Raw genomic sequence first — 20,293 nt, forward strand, 5'->3', positions numbered from 1 at the left:
GGGCGGTAGGTGCTGAGAGGTCAGCATGGGCGCCGTTCGGTGGGCACTGGCAACCTGACAGTAGCTGGCACAGCCGAGGAACGTGGGGGACAGGAGGGGGACGTGGGGCTGGGAGAAACCGCATTTTCAGGTGATTTCTCAGGCCAGGCCTGCCGTCAGTTGGGTACCACATTTCAGAGGTGGAGTTGGGAGCCGTGGCCTCTGAGCCAGAGACCTAGGTGACCGGGCCCATTCAGTCTGCGGAGATCCCCCAGCCCAGGTCGACGGAGGGAGCCCACTGCCCTCGGCTGGGCCTGCGAACACTGCATTTGGGCCTCCAGGCTTTCAACTTTCCTAGGTCTCTCGTGCAATACCAAGACTATTTCTTGGTCACTGAGTTTCAAAAGGATCTTGGGTGGGTCTGTCCTCTGAGGGCTAAGATTCTAAATATTTATGTCTGACATCTGCTCTCAGCATCAATTTGTACAAAACCCTTTTGTTCATGGAAAGGAGCTGAAGCATCGAGTAAAACATTCTGATACAAAGTCCGCGGCCCTCCTGGCTCGGCTTGGCCAGGATCCGCAGAGCTCTGGGCGGGAAGCGCCGCCCCAGAATTTTCAGTGCGGCTTTGCCCACACCCCTGGCCTTTGGAAGGTCCAGGAAGCCCCTCGGGTTGGCCAAGCGGCAGGCTTTAATCTGCGGAAATGAACCAAATGGAAAGGCAAATAGACCATGGAGAATTTGTGAAAGACGCTGATGTATGCTGGGAAGGCACCTTTATTTTGCAGATTACAGCACTGCCTTTTTTAACATCCTCAGTCTGAAATTTCTGTGTATGTGTATACCTATTTCAGTTTGTTTTCCAGTAGTAGGATCTTCTAACCTACAGGCAGAAGCGCATGCGAGGCGGAATCACTCCCTGCTCCCCTTGCTGACTTGGTTCCTCAGCCACCCCCTTCCCCCCACCTTGGCTAAACTCTGGGCCTAAGGATTCTTCCTAGTGCGCGAGCCCCACCCCAGCCAGTGCTGCCCTTCTCTGTCCCCCACCTGTGAGGCTGAGCCCCTCGTCTCCCCAGGCCCTCCTGGACCTGTAAGATCCCCACTGAGCCTTTCAATACCCCAAGGCCCAGGCCCCCACCCCAGACCAGAGAAATCAGTCGGGGGCCCAGGCATCCTTAAGAGTTAAAAACTCAACCAGGGATTCCTGCGTAGAGAACCACTTAGGTAGAAGTTTCTAAAACGGGGAGCTTGTTGAACAGCTCGCTTGTCCCAGGCTGCATTTAGTCCCAGGGATTTGCACTAAATCACTGTCCCAGCCGGGCCTGGGGACCAGCATTCAATTATTGGTGGTATAAAAGCACATTAGGGAGACGCTGCCCTGCAGGGTCCTGTCTGGGGCTGGGCCCTGAACCCAGCTTGCCTGGGGCTCCCATTGGAGATCACGTGCTCGCTGGCTGTTCAAGGGCCCTGAACACTCTTTCCCCTCAGCTGGCAGAGCTGAGAGCTGCATTGACTCAACGACACGAGGATGGATGTTCCACACTTAGCCCGGGGCCTGGCTCGCTGCCCGACATGCGCCCAGTCGCCCAAAGGGAGAGGACTGTGTGGCTCTGTCCACCCCTTTCCGAGCACCTCACGTTTCTTTTCTCCCTGTAGGTCCTTCGGGGTCGTCCTCTGGGAGATCGCCACGCTGGCCGAGCAGCCATACCAGGGCCTGTCCAATGAGCAAGTCCTGCGCTTCGTCATGGAGGGCGGCCTTCTGGACAAGCCGGACAACTGTCCTGACATGCTGTATGTATATGCTGGGTCCCTCTGGCTCCGGCGGGTGCTGGGATGACCAGAGCAGTTAAGAAGAGGGTTTATCCTAATGGAAAGAACCTGTCCCTTTGGGCAAGTGCCTTAATCCTTCCCCATCTTCCTTAATCCTGGGGTTCGGATTTGCAGTTTACATTGTGGTTTCTCAGGCCAAACGTCTTTGTGAAATACTTGACCAAAGCAATCCCTGCTGGTCTGCTCCAGGCAGAGTTTTTTTTTTAAAAATGCAGCAACATGACACTGATTACTCTTAAGCCACAGTCCCAGGCTGCTCCCTAGCCATCAGCAGGGCTCCTCCAGGCCTGTGGGGGTGACCTCAGACCTCCTTTTGCAGGCGGTTCCAGGATGCTGCCACCACCTGTGGTCCCCCCATGTTTCTTTCCTGTTAAGTGTTTACAAAAGTCATAAAAGGCCTGTGAGTGGCAGGCTCTCAGCAGCCTCCTCCAGCGGCTGTGCTGACCTAGAGGCGGTCAGGGGGCCTCCCGGCAGGCACAGCCCTGGCTTGTAGCTTTCTGTTCCTAAGATCTGTCAGATAATGGGAAACAGTCCGTGATGCCTCGTGGTCCTCCCTGCTCAGTGTTCTTAGGAGAAGCCCCTCTGTCAGTGGAGGTCAGAGCTGCTGAAAGTGTGAGGGTGTGCAGGTGTGAGGATGTGCAGGTGTGCTGTGGTTGGGTCGTCAGGTGCAGACAGGTACAGAAAGCAGTGGACTTGCTTTCGACATGCACATTAAGGCAGGGCTCAAGATTCTTCTGGATCCCAATAGGTAGAAGGTAGGCTACCACTAATACTTCAAGAACAATGCAGGAATTTTCCAGAAGTGCTTTTCAGGACAGATTTGGCCTCACATTGGAAAGGGCCCCAGAGGAGCTGTTGGGCTGTCTCCATGTCTGTGTGGAAGGCTCTACCCAGATCTGCCACCTACCCGTGCACCAGCCTTGAGTGAGCACTGACTTGGGCAGGGCCCCGTCATGGTGGGGTGATTTACAGATGTGAGTCAGATGCCACGTCGAGTGGGTACCAGGGAAATCGGCCCCAACAGCCAAGAAAGCTCTGTTCATTTGGTCTCCCAAGGTTTCCATGGATCAGGAAATGGGAGTGCTGGCTCCTCTGCTCAGTCTGATGAGGTTGAGATCAAGATGTCAGCCCGAGCTGCGAACATCTGAGGCTCAGGAGGCTCCCTCTCCCAGGCCCCTGCAGGTTGTTGGCAGGAGTCAGCCCCTTGTGGCCGTAGGACTGCGGTCCCAGGGTCTTGCTAGCTCTCAGCTCCCAGTCCTTGCCACACTTCCCCTCCATTGGCCTTCTCACAGCAAAGCAGCTTTCTTTTTTTTTTTTTTTTTGCGGTACGCGGGCCTCTCACTGCTGTGGCCTCTCCCGTCGTGGAGCGCAGGCCCAGCGGCCATGGCTCACGGGCCCAGCCGCTCCACGGCATGTGGGATCTTTCCGGACCGGGGCATGAACCCGTGTCCCCTGCATCGGCAGGCGGACTCTCAACCGCTGCACTTTTTTTTTTTTTTTTACCTGATTAAGTCACATCCACCCAGGATAATCTCCCTTCTGATTAACTTAGAGTCAATTATTAGAAACCTAAATGGAGGAGTGAAATCTCATCACATTCACAAGTCCCTCCCACTCAAGTGAGGGGATCATACAAGGCGTTTACACCAGGGGTGGGAATCTTGGGGACTGTCTTAGAACCTGACTGCCTTAGCCTGGGAAGCAGAAACCATTGTCCTGTCAGTAAACCAAGGTTTTTGGGGTTTTTTTAAAGCATTTTTAGTGTAGCTTCCAAGACTGAATCCCTAAGCTCCAGGTAGAGGGCGGGGTGGGGAGTGGGGGTGGAACTTGTTCTCCTGACTCTGACTGCGCTGCTTTTTCAGGGGTACGGCAGCTGGGTATCCTGCTCTTTAACTGCTGCCTCTGAGCATTTGCGCAGCCAAAGCCTGTTCTATCCCAGGGACAGCTTGCGTGGAATTAGGAAAGAGGCCAGAGAATGCTGCAGGAAAGGGAACATCTTTGCCTCAGAGTGTGTGTGTATGTGTGAGTGTGAGAGTGTGTGTGAGAGTGTGTGAGTGTATAAGAGTGTGAGTCTGTGTGTGTGTGAGAGCGTCTGTGAGAGTGTGTGTGTGAGTGTGTGAGAATGTGTGAGTGTGTGTGTGAGTGCATGAGAGTGTGTGAGTGTATGAGTGTGAGTCTGTGTGAGAATGTATGTGTCTGAGTGTGAGAGTGTGTCTGTGTGAGTGTATGTGTGTGTATGAGGGTGTGTGTGTGTGTATGTGTGCGAGTGTGTGTCTGTGTGTGGCTGTATGAGTGTGAGTCTGTGTGAGAGTGTATGTGTGTGTGTGTGTGTGTGTGTATGAGAGTGTGAGTTTGTGTGTGAGTATGAGTGTGTGTGTGTGTGTGTGTGTGTGTGTTGGGGGGGTACCCACTGATCATCTGAGCATGGACCCAGACTAGGAAACGTACATGTGTCCTGGACGTGGGACACAGGATACACCCACGCATGACAGGAAGCTCCACTCCTCAGAGGGCTGTGCATAAGGGGGCAGTGGGCATCCTGGATCCCTCACCAACAGACTCCCTAGTACAGCCTCTTCAAACTTCAGGACCCAAAAATGGAAGAGATGCACATGGCCACTTAGTGCATTTTCTTGCCCCTGGTGGAAACTCTTCTTCTCTCCACCTGTGTCAGCTTTTTTTTATTGCAGTATAACATTACCCGAAACCTAACAGTTTAAGACAACAATAAGCATTTATTATCTCACAGAGTTTCTGGAGGTCAGGGATCCAGGAGCAGCTTAGCTGGCTGGCTCTGGCCGGGGGTCTCCTGAGGTCACAGTCTGGCTGGCAGCCAGGGCTGCAGTCATCTGAAGGCTTGACCAGGGCTGGGATCCACTTCCAAGATGCAGAACTCATGCCACCAGTTGCCACGTGAGGCCTTAGTTCCTCTGTGATGCTGCTTGAGTGTCATTGTGACATGCAGCTGGCTTCTTCTAGAGCAGGGCTCAGAAAACCTTTTCTCCAAAAGGACAGATAGTAAATATTTTCAGCTCTGTGGGCCCCTACGATCTCAACTCAGCTACTCAACTCTGCTGTTGTACAAGAGCAGCCAGAGACATCACAGGAACAAGTGTGGCCGTGCTCCAAGAAAACTTTATTTCTGGATACTGAAATTTGAATTTCACATAGCTTTCATTTTGTCACAAAATATTATTCTTCTTTGATTTTTTTTAAACGATTTACAAATATAAAAGCCATCCTTAGCTCATAGGCCTTACAAAATTAGACAGCTGGCCAGATTTGGCCCGCGGGCCTAGAGCTTGCCTTCCCTACCCCAGAGCAATTGCTCCCACATCAGAGCAGAAGCCACAGTCTTTGTGGCCTGGAAGTCACGCTCCACGGTGTCCACAACCTCATATGGGCTACACGGGCAGCCTTATTTGATGTGAAAGGAGATTATATGAGGCGTGGACACCAGGAAGTGAGGGCCACTGGGGTGTCAGAGGCCAGCCACCACACCCTACTGATGACTGCCCCCCTCACAGGTGACTGCCCTCCACTTTGAACAGTGCAGCCACTGTATTCATTGTTGGCCCATTAGAAGAACAGCCTTCCTTCTGAGCAAAAACATAAGTAACAGAGTTTGAGGAGTGATGCCCACTGAATTGGCCTGAGCGTGTCCGGTGCCAGAAGAGAGTCTAACACTAGAAGTGGTGGTGTTTTAGCAAGCGTAGAAACAGTCCAAGAAAGCAGGTGTGAGCTTTGTTCATGTGGTTTGGGGGTGGTGGGAGGAGAGGTACTGTTTTTGAGCTTTCTCGTTGACTTGAATAAACATTGTCTCTGAGAAATTTGTGGGACTCTTGAACTTGATCTGCACCCAGGTGACTGGAGTTTTAATATTAATTTAATATGCCTGGGAAGCAACCCCCCTGCCATGGGAAAGGCAGCATACTTCCTGTTCCCAGCCTAGAGTGACAAGGAAATTTACATGGAGAGGTTACTCTGGCATATTAAGTGTATAATTCAGGAGGCATTTCTGCCTCGCCATCTAGAACCCCCTTAGCAAATTTTTTTCCTTCTAAGCAAAGAACAAAGTGAAAGGAGGCAAGTCAGTTTTATAAGGAGTGTCTGTATTGTCCTTGTGAATTTCTTGATGAGCTTAGGTAAGGAAGACGTGTTCTGGGAGAGGGGTTCTTTTATTACAAAAAATGAAAGAATGGACTGTTGTTTCTCTCAGAGGAGAGGAGAGTCACTGAGCCCTCGGGAGTTGCCGAAAAGCCATCGTGGGCCGCCATGTGGGAGAGAGGTCGTGTGCTTCAGTTCCAGAGGTGTGAATGGCACCCATAGGGTAACAGGGGGCGGATATGCAGTGGCTGCTGGTGGACCTCAGCTCAGCATCATTTCCCGGCGATGCCCGGGAGCAGATGAAACTGGCTCTTCCCAAGTAGCCAACAGTCCTGATCCCCTCAGTGGAACAGGGTGCACAGCTTTAGAGGAAAGGTACCATGGTCCAGGCTGCAGAGTTTCTAGGCCCATGGGTCTCAACCCTGAGATTTCAGTGTGAATCGATCAGCAAGTGGCATGAGACAGATTCGGCTTGTGGTTCAATGGTGGATCCGTATTTTAAATTGACAACAAAGCTTGTCCTTAACCTTCTCTTGCACACAGGTCTCCATACTCATACCACCAATGTCCTTGAGCCCCTCTGAGTGAGTGCTGACTGCTCCAGCCCAGAGCTGGGACTGTGGGGAGTGGTCTGCACCCTCAGCAAGTCCGGTGACTGGAAGGACTGGACTCTGATGCTGGGACACGGGCTGGAGCAGAGGTGCGCGCTGAGCATGGACCATGTTCTCTGCGGGTGGGACTTTGACAGTGTGACACATCAAGAGCCTCTGCCAGGGAGGCCTTCAGTGTGCAGTGTTCAGAAAGGAATTTGAACTTTTTAGCCCAGAGAGTCATCAGCTCACGGATGAGTCTGAAAAAACTCAGTAGACTTTGGTGGTTTTGCAGTTTTCAAACATGGTTTTCCCCGTTGCTGATTAAAGCCCCCACATTGTCGGGAATTCTGGGCCAGTTTTGTGGGAATCCAGTGCTTGCATGGGATCCAAACAGTCAGGAATGGCACTCATGCCCAGTTAGCCTGCAGTGGGCTCTTCCCTGGTGCACGGGCCCTGCCTTAGGTCTCTGCCCCAAAACAGAGTAGCCTGGGGTGAGCGGTCAGGCAGGCCCCTGTCCCACTGCCCCTCCTGGCTGAGAAGTGGTCATAAGACAGTCCTGGCTGTTCAGGGCTGCCAGGAGGGGAGGAACGGGCGCAAATGAGCCCTGCAGGTCCTCTCTGGAATGCGGGCTCTTTGTCGTGAGTCCTCACCTGGACTGAGGCTGTGCCAGCGCTTAGGTGCTGGGCTGCCCTAGGCCGCTTGGCCCGTGCTTGCAGCCTGCCCGCACACAGCAGGGCCAGGGATGGGGAGGGGACAGTGAGCCGGATGAGACCATCACCCGGCCTCCGGGGTCACACCAGGGCAGCAGCTCTGTCTGGTCCTGCCCCTGCCCCAGGTGAAGGCTGCGTGCACGCACGCCTCCGATGCAGGCATTCAGTAAAGCACGACTCCAGCTCCCTGGAGCTGACCAGTTGTAAAAAACATGCTTTTTTAAAGAGGAGTTTTATCAGCTCATAAATCCTTCTAAAGTCTACTGGAAAGTTTTCTTGTGGAGATAGTGTAAACAAGGTCTTGAATCCCACAGAGTAAAAAGACTTCCTTTTATGGGCAGCAGTGGAAGGGCCGTGACTCTGGAATGGTTTAAAAGTGGTGTCACGTGGTTTGTTTGTGCTGATGTCACTCACATGCCTCCCCTGCTGGTGGCACCTTCTCAGCCCCAGGCCAAGGGGCACGGAGCCAGGGCACATCACGTGTCCTTGGCCCTGGCTGTGCTTCTATTCAGGGATAAGTCAGTCGGCCAGAGAGGAAATTGCAGCCGAGCCGTGGAGAGGGATTTCATGTATTTATGGCCCTTTTTTCTTTGCGGGGGGCAGGGGGGCGGTTATGGAAGGAGGCTTGTTTGCCATGTGACCCAAGGACAAGCTGCCAGTTTATCTGCAAAGCCCGCACGACACCTGTGACTGTCGGTGGATGGCCAGGAGAGGGAGAGCCTCCAGGCAGGACTGTGGTTTCTCTTGTTTAGGTTGAGAGAAAATTCCTCTTTCTGAGGTCGGTGGCGTTCAAAGTGTAAAAACACCATTCGCGAGAACTCCATCCCTGCACCACCCTCACTCGTTTGGGAACCTTGGACAAATTATTTAATCTCTTGGTACTTCCACTTCCTCATCTATAACATGGGGCTGTATTATGATACACACCTTCCCAGGCTCGTGAAGAGCAAAGCCATTTACACCCATAACACTACCGAGAGCATTAATTAACTACCGTGTGGTTAGTGCTGTGACCTAGTGTAGGTGATTCAGTTGGGAGCGGAAAGAACTAGTCAGTCTTCATGTTTTGTCTAATTCTTTTTCCGCTAGAGCAGGGGTGACAAGCTTTTTCTGTAAAGGCCCACACGGTAAATATTTCGGGCTTGTAGGCCAAACCATCTCAACTGTTCAACTCGTAGTTGTGGTTTGAAAGCAGCCATAGATCATATGTAAACAAACGGGTGTTTCTGTTCCAATAAAAAGCAGGCCTCTCTCCCATTCCCACCCTCCCTCGAGGTCACATCCTCTTCCCTCTGACTTGACCTGACACCGTTTTCCCATATCTTTCAAGGTAGCTGGCGGATCGACATGGGAGTTTTCCTGTCCCCACAGGCTTTCTCTCCTTGGAACTTTCCCTGGGGCCAGACTTAGGCAGTTGCTCTGTCTGTCAAGTGTCAGCCTGACAGAGGCCAGAAGCCAGTTTGGGGTGCTTTGAGCTTCCTAGATGTGGGTAGTTCCATTGGCCATTTTTATTGAAAACTATCTCATTAGCCAGAAGTTTTAAAACAAAACATAGAATAGAATTTTCTAGCGAGAACAGAAGTGGAAGGGAAGGCACTTTGGTCTTCTTGAGAAAGGACTGCCGGCCAGTCCCTTCTCGGAACCTTCTCCACACTCTGGCCAGCCTGGACCTTTGTTCAGCCACCTCCTTTGTGCGCCAGCGGTCTACTTGTCTGGACCACTCTGCATTCCAGGTTAATAAGAAGCACCTCTCCTCCTGCGGCCATTCTGAGCCTCGTCAGAGCCTGGGCCTTTCCTGGCTGTCCCGGCAGCACCCTGCTTTTCCGGTGCAGCCTCCTGCCCTGGGGGCTCAGGCCCAATGCCGGGTTGCTCCCTGTGGCCACGTGACTCTGAGGGCTTCCCAGGGGCTGCAGCCCAGGTGCCCTCTCTGCCTGCCCCAGGCCTGTGCAGGGACTCTGCCACCAGGCTCTCCCTGCTGGCTTGTTGGCATCTGGCTCAGGGCCCCCCTGGGCCTCTCATTGGGTTCAGGGCAGCCGGGCTCCCAGGCCGGCTCTGCCACCCCAGGGCATGCAGCAAGCAGCCTGAGCCCTGGCGCCAGACATGGGTCGTGCGCCCCTTCTGTCTTGCAGCCATGCTGCCTGGCACTGCCTGTCCTCAGTTCTCTGCCAGCGGTCCCCTGCCACCAGGAGGAAGAGTAGAAATAGCATGGGTGGAACTGAAGGCGAGATCACCGTGGGGAAAGCTGTGATCACTGCTCAGCCTTATTAGTGAGAAACCAGAGGTTTCTTGCATTCTAATTCTGGAAGTAATGTTTCATCAGTGGCTGCAAGAGATGCTTCAAATAGAAAGCTGGTTTGTTTTTTATGTAAATAATACCTGTAATAGCAGACTTGTGTGGAACCTGTATTTGTCCTTCTCAGGAAGTGAGAGTTTGGGTTTTGTATTGTGGAGGGTCCTGGGTCTGGATGAAGTGACTGCACTGGTGGACGTTAAGTCAGGAGAAGCTGGAGGCTACTTGCGCCATCAAGATAGAAAGCCAGAGGCCCAGACAGGCCGCAGAACTGCTTTGGCACACTTGCCATACACATGTAGGTGGGGAAGCCACAGCAAGTAGCCACAGGGCTGCTTGGCCGCGGCCCCCTTCCAGGCTGGGCCCATCTCTGTCTGTCTTCCCCTCAGGTTTGAACTGATGCGCATGTGCTGGCAGTACAACCCCAAGATGAGGCCTTCCTTCCTGGAAATCATCAGCAGCATCAAGGACGAGATGGAGCCCGGCTTCCGGGAGGTCTCCTTCTACTACAGCGAGGAGAACAAGCCACCTGAGCCAGAGGAGCTGGACCTAGAGCCGGAGAACATGGAGAGTGTCCCCTTGGACCCCTCGGCATCCTCGTCCTCCCTGCCACTGCCCGACAGACACTCAGGACACAAGGCCGAGAACGGTCCGGGCCCTGGCGTGCTGGTCCTTCGAGCCAGCTTCGACGAGAGACAGCCTTATGCGCACATGAACGGGGGCCGCAAGAAGGAGCGGGCCTTGCCTCTGCCCCAGTCCTCGACCTGCTGATCCTGGATCCCGATCCGTGCAAACAGTAACGTGCGCACACGGCGGCGGGTGGGGGGGAGAGTTTTAACAATCTATTCACAGCCTCCTGTACCTCAGTGGATCTTCAGAACTGCCATTGCTGCCCACGGGAGACGGCTTCTCTGCAGTAAACACATTTGGGATGTTCCTTTTTTCAATATGCAAGCAGCTTTTTATTTCCCTACCCAAACCCTTAACTGACATGGGCCTTCAAGAACCTTAATGACAACACTTAATAGCAACAGAACACTTGAGAATCAAGTCTCCTCTCTCTCCCTGTCTCTCTCTCCCTCTCTCTCACCTTTCTCTTTCTTTCTGCTTCATGATGGAAACACATTTGCTGCAAGCCCGACGCCCTTTGTATTGGATTGAGGCAACGTCTGTCCCTCCATGGCCCCCCTGAACACACCTGCCGGTCACCATAGGTCTTTATAAAACACGTTGGGACAGGATTTTTTAACCATATCTTTAACATTTTTAGGGACATACGAAATTTACAAAGGGCCATCATTCATCCAAGGTTGTTACCATGTTAACGCTGCCAAATTCTGCCAAAACCCCGAACTTTCTCCCTCACCGTCCCCGCACTGTTCTTTTGTTTCCAGAGGCCTGAGCGAGCATGGTAGCTAGTCACTCGTTAAGAGCCACGCTGGTGATGCTCTCCATCCGATCATCCCCTGGTGTTCTTTTCAAGTCTCACATTCACACAGGTCTGATTGCTTTTGACGAGGTTATTATTTGGGGGAACTGGACAGAATGAGACTTCCTCTCAGTGAAGATGGCTTCCCCGCTCCCCCTTCTGCACCCACACCTTCTAGCCCCCAGGAATTCTGGAGGAAACAGGTCCTGTCAGGAGCCTGGAAGACAGGCTTTGAGTAAAGGTCGTCCACGTGCCAGTCTCCTGTCCCCGCCCCAGCTCCCCACCTGGCCCCCAAGAACACAGATGGGAAGGGGTATCCAGGGACTCAGCCCAACTGTTTATGCAAGTTTGCAAGGAAAGAAATTCAAATACCACAACAACAGTACGAAGAAAAGCAGTAAATGGATTCAAGCATTCTAAGCTTTGTTGACATTTTCTCTGTTACTAGGACTTCTTCATGGGTCTTACAGTTCTATGTTAGACCATGAAACATTTGCATACACATCGTCTTTAATGTCACTTTTATAACTTTTTTACGGTTCAGATATTCATCTATACGTCTGTACAGAAAAAAAAAAAAGCTGCTATTTTTTTTGTTCTTTATCTTTGTGGATTTAATCTATGAAAACCTTCAGGTCTACCCTCTTCCCTCTCTGCTCACTCCAAGAAACTTCTTATGCTTTGTACTAGAGTGCGTGACTTTCTTCCTCTTTTCCCAGTAATTGATACTTATATAACATAATTTGCCATGAACTGTTTGATGCCTTTTTATAAATACATACCCCTCCCCACTCCCCCTGCCCCGTTAGTTCTATTCTACCCCATAGGCTCTGTGGGCACGAGGCTGGTGAAGGGAGCAGGTGGAGAGAAGGCGGGCGCCTGCCCTGGACCCTCTCTCCCCAGCCTGCTCTCACAGAGCATTTGAGTCTGTTACAGTGCAAGACATGATACAAACTCAGGTCAGAAAAAAAAGGTTAAATATTTCGCACATCCTTGTTCAGTGTTTATATTCATCATTGTTGAAAAGTCTCACCTTCTTTTTCCCTTGCCTTTGTTTTGGTTGTGACACACATATATCTATTTTTTTAATTCTTGGGTACAACAGCAGTTTTAACTGCAGACACTAGGCATTTGGATTACTATTTTGTTTTTAATGGATATTTAACCCTTCCATCCCATGGAAAACAGCTGCTGAGTCCAGGGGTGCAGCCGAGCGCGCTCCAGTGGGCCCATCTGCGGCTTCCCGCCACCACCCTCCAGACCGACCTCCCTGCCCTTAGAACTAGGGTCTCCCCAGAGACCCCCTGGCACCAGCGGGGAGTAGGGCGCAGGGGCAGTATCCTCGGGGTGCCGGCCAGCCCGCTGCCAGCACGGGAAAGCGCAGGCGCCGCGGGGCCAAAGCCCGCGCTCCCCTCCAGGGGACAGGAGCCCTGGCGCAGGCGCGCTGGCCGGGGGGTCTTGTTTAGTTTTTAGCACTTCTCACCAGAGTGATGACAGCACAAGAGTTGCTTCTGGGATGGAAATGTTTAAATTATGAGTAAGAACAAAGCTACAACATAATGATTGCTAGTTGTGACTGGAGATTAAACACAAAAAAGAAAGTTTGTAGTGCTTTTTTGCTTGTCAGTAGTTTCAGTCCCACTATTTTCTCTAGTCTCTGTCCCATAGTTTTTCCCTTAAAAAAAATGAAAAAAAAGAAAAAATTAATTAAGAAGGTATTATATGTAGTTTTCTTTTAATTTATTTTGTGATACCAGTTTCAATCACTGTAGAGAAGCCCCCTTATGAATTTAAATACTGAGAAAAGGGTTTTTGTGTGTGTGTGTGTGTATGTGTGTGTGTGTGTGTGTGTGTGTGTGTAAGACGGGACAGTTTTTGGGTTTTTGTTGGTTTTTTTTCCAAACATTTATCTACCTCACTCTTATTTTTTATATGTGTATATATAAAAAGAATACATCTCACATTTCTCAGCACCTGACAATATGCCGTTGATACTGGTAACCTCATCCACACCACAGGCCGTACACACCAGGTGACGCAGGGAGAGGCCAGGCTGTATTCCGGGGTCAAAGCAACACTAGCTCACCTCTCCACTCATTTCGAACAGCTCTCCTTTTTCTGCGACGTCTCATTTTGCGTCGCTTCTGTTGTTCTCCTGACTCGGTATCCCAAGAGGTGGAGAGGGGCCCGGCCCAGTTGTCTTGGAAACCAGCTACTTGGTGCAGATTGGGTGGCGGACAGGGAACAGCAGTGGTTTCCAGGTCTTGAGGACAGGCAGTGCTGGGGCCGGGGTCAGGTGGTGTCTCCTTAGGGCCCCCGTTGTCCCTGTGGCCGTAGGGTGGGTGCTGGGCTTCTGGCTAGGCCGGCTCAGCCCCTCGTGCAGCCGTTTGGGCGCCAAAAGCCCGCTCCGGGTTCCTGACCTGACGGCCAGTCTCACGTGGAATGTACGGAGAAGAGCCCCCTTCTCCCTCTCCGGGCAGTTCTCTCAACCTCACCCTCACCTCCTCCCCAGGGGCAAACAAAGACGTACCAAACCTTCGGGCTGGAAGGGGCCAGTGGTGGGCGCCGTGCCCCCGCTGGGGCTGTGCCTCACCCCCTCATTCCGCAGTTCACGGGGTGGACGGCGCACCCCCTCCAGCAGCTGCTCTCACAGGCACTAGCGTTTTTTCTGGGAAACGCAGTGGGCGTCTCCCAAAGTGTGGCGGCTCCTTTACGGTCCCAGGACTGCAGTTACACTCAGGAGCTCTTCCCTCCTGCTAGAGCACCCCTCCTCTTTCCCAAGCCCCCTGGGATCTTAAGGTCATTGAGAAATAATGTTTGATCAGGGTTTCCCGCTTCCACACTGTAGGTGACCCCTTGGAATAGTGGCCTCTCCTCTCTTTTGCACATACCTACCGGTTTCCACAACTGGATTTCTACAGATCATTCAGCTGGTTATAAGGGTTTTGTTTAAACTGTCCGAGTTGTTGGTGTCACTTTTTGTTTTATGTAAGTGGTTTTCCTTTTAAGTAGAAAGAAAACACTAACAGTATAGTGCCCATCATAACAAATGCTTCAGAAACACTTAAATAAAAGAAAATTTTGCTTGTGTGATGGTGCAGTCATTTTACTGGACCAAACCACCCACCTTAACTATACCAAGGCATCATCTATCCACAGTTCTAGCCTAATTTTATGCTGATTTTCCCACCTCTTCTTGGTTTCCTCCTTTGTATGCTCCAAATAACTTAAGCTGAGTTTTGGCATTCTCCATGCAGCCTCCTGACAGCAGCTCACACTGCTTGAAGTGACGTGAACCACTGAGGCACATCATTGAACTGATGTGAGCATTAAAACATGATCACACACAGCCCTTCCCTGAGGCAGCAGGAGCTGGTGTATTCTGGAGACGTTGTTGAACTTCAGCTGGGTGAGACCCAGACCACCCCAGGACTCCCTTAGAGGATGTCCTGACTTTTGACACAGTTGGAATGTGCTTCCCCCTTGGAAGATAGAAGACCGTGTTCATGGCCGACACTGGCCTTTCCTTCCAGCCTGTTTCTTATGACTTGGAACAACATTTCAATGATAGAAAAAATGGTTATTGTGGAACTAAATGGCAAAATGCTTGGCACGAAGTGGTGTGTTTCAGTTGGGATAACAGATGTAAGAGCCAAGTATGACGCCAAATTCTAGGCCAGTTTGTTCCACCAAAACCTCTTTCTCAGCAGCCCACCTCTGCTGGCAGGTGGCTGCACGGGATGCAGGCCGCTGTTATGGCAAGGTCACACTTAGATCAGTGAGAAGGCTAGGATGCTTGGTCCAAGGTCCTCAGCTGTCACTGTTGGGTCCTCCAGCCAGACAGTGTCAAAGGCAACTCCTTTTCAAAACACAGGCGCCCTCCAGTTGACAGTAAAGCTCCATGGTATGCCTTGGCCCATTCCAGCAGTCCCAGTAATGCATTTAAGGTTTGGGGTTTGTTCTTTTGTTAATGGTACTTTTGTGTTTGTTGGCTGTCTTTTCATTTCCTGGGCTAAGCAGCATTGGGAGATATGGACCAGAGATCCACTCTTTAAGAACCAGTGATGAAAATCAAACTTTCTTACTCCACTCTGACATAGTTGGTGGTACCAGTGAGAACTTCAAGAGAGGATGTTGTTTAGATTGAACCTCTGTTGCCAGAGATGCTGAAGATACAGACCTTGGACAGGCCAGAGGGTTTCGTTTTTGGCCTCCAGCTTAGATGACTAGTTGGTCATTTAGAGAAAAAGCAGATGAACACTCCTTGATGGTGGAATGATAAGGCAGCAGGAAACCATTCTAACAGGGATCATGAATGACGTGGAGAGAGGAAGCAAGAGCAGAAGGTACAGGGCTTGGAAGAAGTGTGGGCTGTGCTTGGAACTTGATGGTTTCTGAAGGTATCAGACCACATCAAGGCTCAACAGTCATCCATGGGCATTTGGTTTCAACAGATAAACCTAACATCCTACTTTGGAAACTGTTACTGCGGAGTTCAGTCAAATTGTTCCAAGAACGCAAACTGCATCTCACCCGTCAGGTGTCAGTTCTGGGGCATGACTTTAGGGTTTTGTTTTATTTTGTTTCTGCAAGAACATAATGATCACTCATCTGTATGTCCATGTTTGTGTGTGTCCACATCTTTCTGGTAAACATCGTTGTAATTAGTCACTCATTAGCGTTTTCAATAGGGCTCTTAAGTCCAGTAGATTACGGGTAGTCAGTTGACGAAGATCTGGTTTACAAGAACTAATTAAATGTTTCATTGCATTTTTGTAAGAACATAGAATAATTTTATAAAATGTTTGTAGTTTATAATTGCTGAGAATAATTTAAAGACACTTTTTTTCTCTGTGTGTGCAAATGTGTGTTTGTGATCCATTTTTTTAGGACACCTGTTTACTAGCTAGCTTTACAATATGCCAAAAAAGGATTTTTCCCTGACCCAAGCCGTAGTTCACCCTCTTTCCCCCCATGTTTTGTGCCCTAGTTTATAACAAAGGAATGATGATGATTTAAGAAGTAGTTCTGTATCTTCAGTATCTTGGTCTTCCAGAACCCTCTGGTTGGGCAGGGGATCATCTTTTACTGGTCATTTCCCTTTGGAGTGTAGCTACTTTAACAGACTGAAAGAACCTCACTGGCCAAGGAAAGAGCAGAGGTGTTGCAGCCCAGTGGTGCCATGGCACCTTCGGCACCTGGTTGGGTCGGTTTGGTAGTTGTACTGTTATACAATGCCTTGAGATGGAAGGACTCCGTTGCGTAGCTAATGGTTTTCACAGTGAGCACAGCATACAGACTTATCACACAAAAGATGGTAATTCTGGTGCACGCAGGCCATTTGCTTACATGCCTCATATCATGATTAATGCTTTGCTATAACAAGGAAGAGACCCTATTTATTTTTATTTAAGGCAGAACACCGAACATAGATTTTTTTTCAGTACAAAACAAATTCTTTTTAATAAAAACTATACACACACCAGATTTTTTTAAGTTTGACTCCATTTCCTCTAGCTCCCAATGGGTTATTGGCCATGTCAACACAACCCCACAAAATCCCCATCATTGGCAACATTTGGGTGTTTTGCTCTACATGGGAGAAAGATCCAGAAACAATTTGGGTTTTGTTTGCAACTTTTCATTTGGATGTTTGGCGTTGCACAGACACATCCACAGGTGGAGTAGATGCTTGGCAAAAACACCTGTCTGCTTTCTAAGCCAGTGAGGTTGAGGTGAGAGGTTTGCCAGAGTTTGTCTACCTCTGGGACAAAAAAAAAAAAAAAAAAAAATCAAACCAGAAGGCGCGATGGAATGGATGCATCGCAAATAATGCATTTTCTGAGTTTTCTTGTTTAAATTAAAAAAAAAAGTTTTTAAAAAAAAGTAAAAAAAAAAAAAGGTAATAACATGGCCAATTTGTTACATAAAATGACTTCTGTGTATAAATTATTCCTAAAAAAATTCCTCTGTTTATATAAAAAATCAGTAGATGAAAAAAATTTCAAAAGGTTTTTTTGTATATTCTGTTGTAAGAATTTATTCCTGTTACTGCGATATACTCTGGATTCTTTATGGAAAAAAAAGAAACTGTCTATTTTGAATGGCTGAAGCTAAGGCAACTTTAGTTTCTCTTACTCTGCTTTTTTCTAGTAGTTAAAGTACTACATGGTTTAAGTTAAATAAAAGAATTCCGTATGCATTTTTGGTCTCTGATTTTGCCCCACCCTCCACCCCTTCTGGAAGAATCACCACGCTTCTGAGCAGGGAAGCTGAGCTACGTGTGGCATGTGTGTTCACACATATCGCTGGGAGGTGTTCTGCATGAAGGCTTCGCTCTATTTCTGACAGCTGAACCTTCTCGGCATGCAAATTGCTGGTGAACAGGGAAGCTATTCTGTTTCTCACTCCATTAAATCAGCCAGAAGAACATTTGAATACATAAAATATAGAAATCTGTACTTGATTTTTGAATGATGTGTAGACTTTTCTGCTGACATAAGCCAGGGCAGGTTTGATCTGGGTGACTCTGGGGCAAAGGACTTTCTGCACATTTTCATGTCCTTGTCGGTCACCTCCTCAGAGGGCGCAGGTGAGGCCATAGACACGCACACAGGGTGCAGCTCCCTGGCGCTGCTCAGAAATGTTAGTTACTTTCCAGCCAGCGAGCTTGGCCTGCCCCAGGGACTCTACAATCTGGGCATCGTTATCTTTGCCAGGGGAAATGGTTATGGTAGGAAGTGTGAATACATGTTCTAAGGAAACAAGCTGTACATGTTCTAGAATCAAACCTGAGACACATCAGGAAGACAAGCTCATCATTCATTAAACTTTGATCATGGGAAATTATACTCCAGTAATAAAATCAGGCTACTGGACAAAGCGCTAATTAGCAAGGTGTAGGCAACAGAAGTAAATGAAAGGCCATGCTTACTAAAGACCTGGTGAGTCTCAAATACTTGGACCTAAAAACAAAAAAGAGGGGGCTCTCAAGCTTGGCATTGCCCCGGGGTTTTGCTTACCATTGTCACGGAGTGCCTGGCACTCGGGGGACCCTTACTAGATGACCAATGACTAACAGGCTCATTTCTGAGGCTTGGGTGGGTGTCTGGGCTCTAGTGGGGAGGACACAGGAGCCCAGCAGGATTCCCACCTTCCCCGGTGGGTGATGCCATGCTTCCAGGCTGTGGAGGCACAGTCTGCACCTGTCCTCAGCCAGAGGAGCAGCAGTTTCTTCTGAGGATGAAGGTGCTGGGTCTTTAGAAGTGTTAGACCCTCTCCCCACCGTGCCACTGCTTAAGGCCACAATCCAGCAGGGCTATTTCCATATTTACCCTCACAGGTCCAGCAACAAGCCCACATTCAGTAAAGTTTCCTCTCATCACTGATGGACTTTCACATCCATTCTCTCACCAGATCTTCACAACAACTCTGCAAAGGAAGGATTTTTATTACTCTGTTTTACAGATGAGCAAACACGCAGATATGTCCAAGACCCCCAGCTATTAAATGACCAACCCAGGGCTCAGCCTTTTGAAGCTGTGTCAGCTTTCAAACTGTCTCAGAACTGCTGCGTATCAGCCATAACTAAACAGACCCCAGTGTGTATCAACGGGGGATGGCAGGCCACTTAGCCCAGGATGTGAACTGGGCCTCTGGGGTTCTCCCTAAAAAACCTTGGAGGCCACAGAGGGGAGATGACAGGGACGTTCATCAAGAGGGAGCTCTGGGCCTCCAACTGGATGACATCTAAGAGTTTGCTTGGCGCCAAGCCATACGCATTTTACAATCTGAAATAACACTGGAGCCGGGTCCCAGAGGACGCCTGCCTGCCACCGTCCTGAGACAGAAGCTAAAATAAGGGGGTGTCCAGGGCTTTGGGTAGCAGGTGTTTGCCTGCAACTACAGAAGGCTCTCCACATTAACAGCCGTGCAGCAGGACCTATGCTTGCTGGCCAGACCATCCCACCCCACTTGCTGCCTTTGATCTGATACAGTAGGACTTTGATTTTTATGGCAAGTGAGCCAGTTTCATTTGCAAAGGGGTCCTATAAAGACTATCACAAATGCACAAGTGTGCTGGAGGGCTAATGGTAAAGTGAGTTCCTTTGCCCAGTTCCTTTGTTATTAAGGTGCAGCTGCTTTTTCTTACAGTGAATAAACCTGGGTACTAAGTGACGATTTTTTTTTAATGGAATTAAGTGGAAAATGATAGCTGTGAGCATACCAACATAAGAAGAAATTTCCCAGAGCTTAGCCACCTTCAAGCTCTTTCTCCAAAATACAGTGTTGCTAATGGGGTTCCCAATGGAAATTTGCCCCCAGAAAACACTGGACAAGTAAAACCTTGTTGTGAACAGCTTAGAACCGTGTCATAAAGGCAAAATGAAAGATGAAAAGGGGAGGTTCTGTTTCTTAAAATGTAGAGATAACACTGACCATGGCAGAGAAGCTAAACCCAGCTATTAACCTTTGCTTTAGGACCAAACACTACTGGGGGAATGTAAAGTGATACAGCTGCCATGGAAAGCAGTATAGCAGCTCCTCCAAAAAGGTAAACATAGAATTACCTTATGATCCAGCAGTACACACACATATACACACACACCAGGATTCTAACAGATATTTGCACACCAGTGTTCATAGTAGTAGTATTCAAAATAACCAAAAGGTAAAAGCAACCCAGTCCCCATCAAAAGATGAATGGGGCTTCCCTGGTGGCGCAGTGGTTGAGAGTCCGCCTGCCGATGCAGGGGACGCGGGTCCGTGCCCCGGTCTGGGAAGATCCCACATGCCGCGGAGCGGCTGGGCCCGTGAGCCATGGCCGCTGAGCCTGCGCATCCGGAGCCTGTGCTCCGCAATGGGAGAGGCCACAGCAGTGATAGGCCCCCGTACCACAAAAACAAAACAAAACAAAAAGATGAATGGATAAACAAAATGTGGTCTCTACATACAATGGAATATTATTCAGCCTCAAAGGAAGGAAATTCTGATGCATGCCACAACATGGAAGAACCCTGAAGACATTATGCTAAGTGAAATAAGCCAGTCACAAAAGGACAAGGATTCCATTTATATGAGGTCCCTAGAGTAGTTAAATTCAGAGATGGAGGGTAGAATAATAGATGCCGAGGGCCGGGGTTGGGGAGAAGGGTGGAGACACTGTTTAATGGGTACAGAGTTTCCGTCTGGGATGATGAGAAAATTCTGGAGATGGAATGGTGGTGATGGTTGCACAAGTGAATGTACATAATGCCACTGAACACTTAAAAATGGTTAAAATGGCAAATTTTATGTGTATTTTACAATAATTTTTCAATTAAGTTAAAAAAGAAAAAACCAAACACTAAAGACT

General features: G+C 49.5%; 1 protein-coding gene across 1 annotated transcript in view; it reads left to right on the forward strand.

Annotated features, from left to right (window-relative positions):
- IGF1R (insulin like growth factor 1 receptor) overlaps positions 1–10,280 on the forward strand; it is a gene marked incomplete at both ends in the record, with an annotated part of 300,651 nt that extends 290,371 nt beyond the window's left edge. The window contains 2 exons of the mRNA XM_082837019.1: positions 1,636–1,770; positions 9,899–10,280. Coding sequence (XP_082693145.1) covers positions 1,636–1,770; positions 9,899–10,280 — 517 coding nt within the window. The remainder of the gene's footprint in view (positions 1–1,635; positions 1,771–9,898) is intronic.
- Between the last annotated feature and the right edge of the window lie 10,013 nt (positions 10,281–20,293).

The sequence above is a fragment of the Leucopleurus acutus genome (assembly GCF_964270905.1).
Source record: "Leucopleurus acutus genome assembly, chromosome: 1".
NCBI classification, from domain to species: Eukaryota; Metazoa; Chordata; class Mammalia; order Artiodactyla; family Delphinidae; genus Leucopleurus; species Leucopleurus acutus.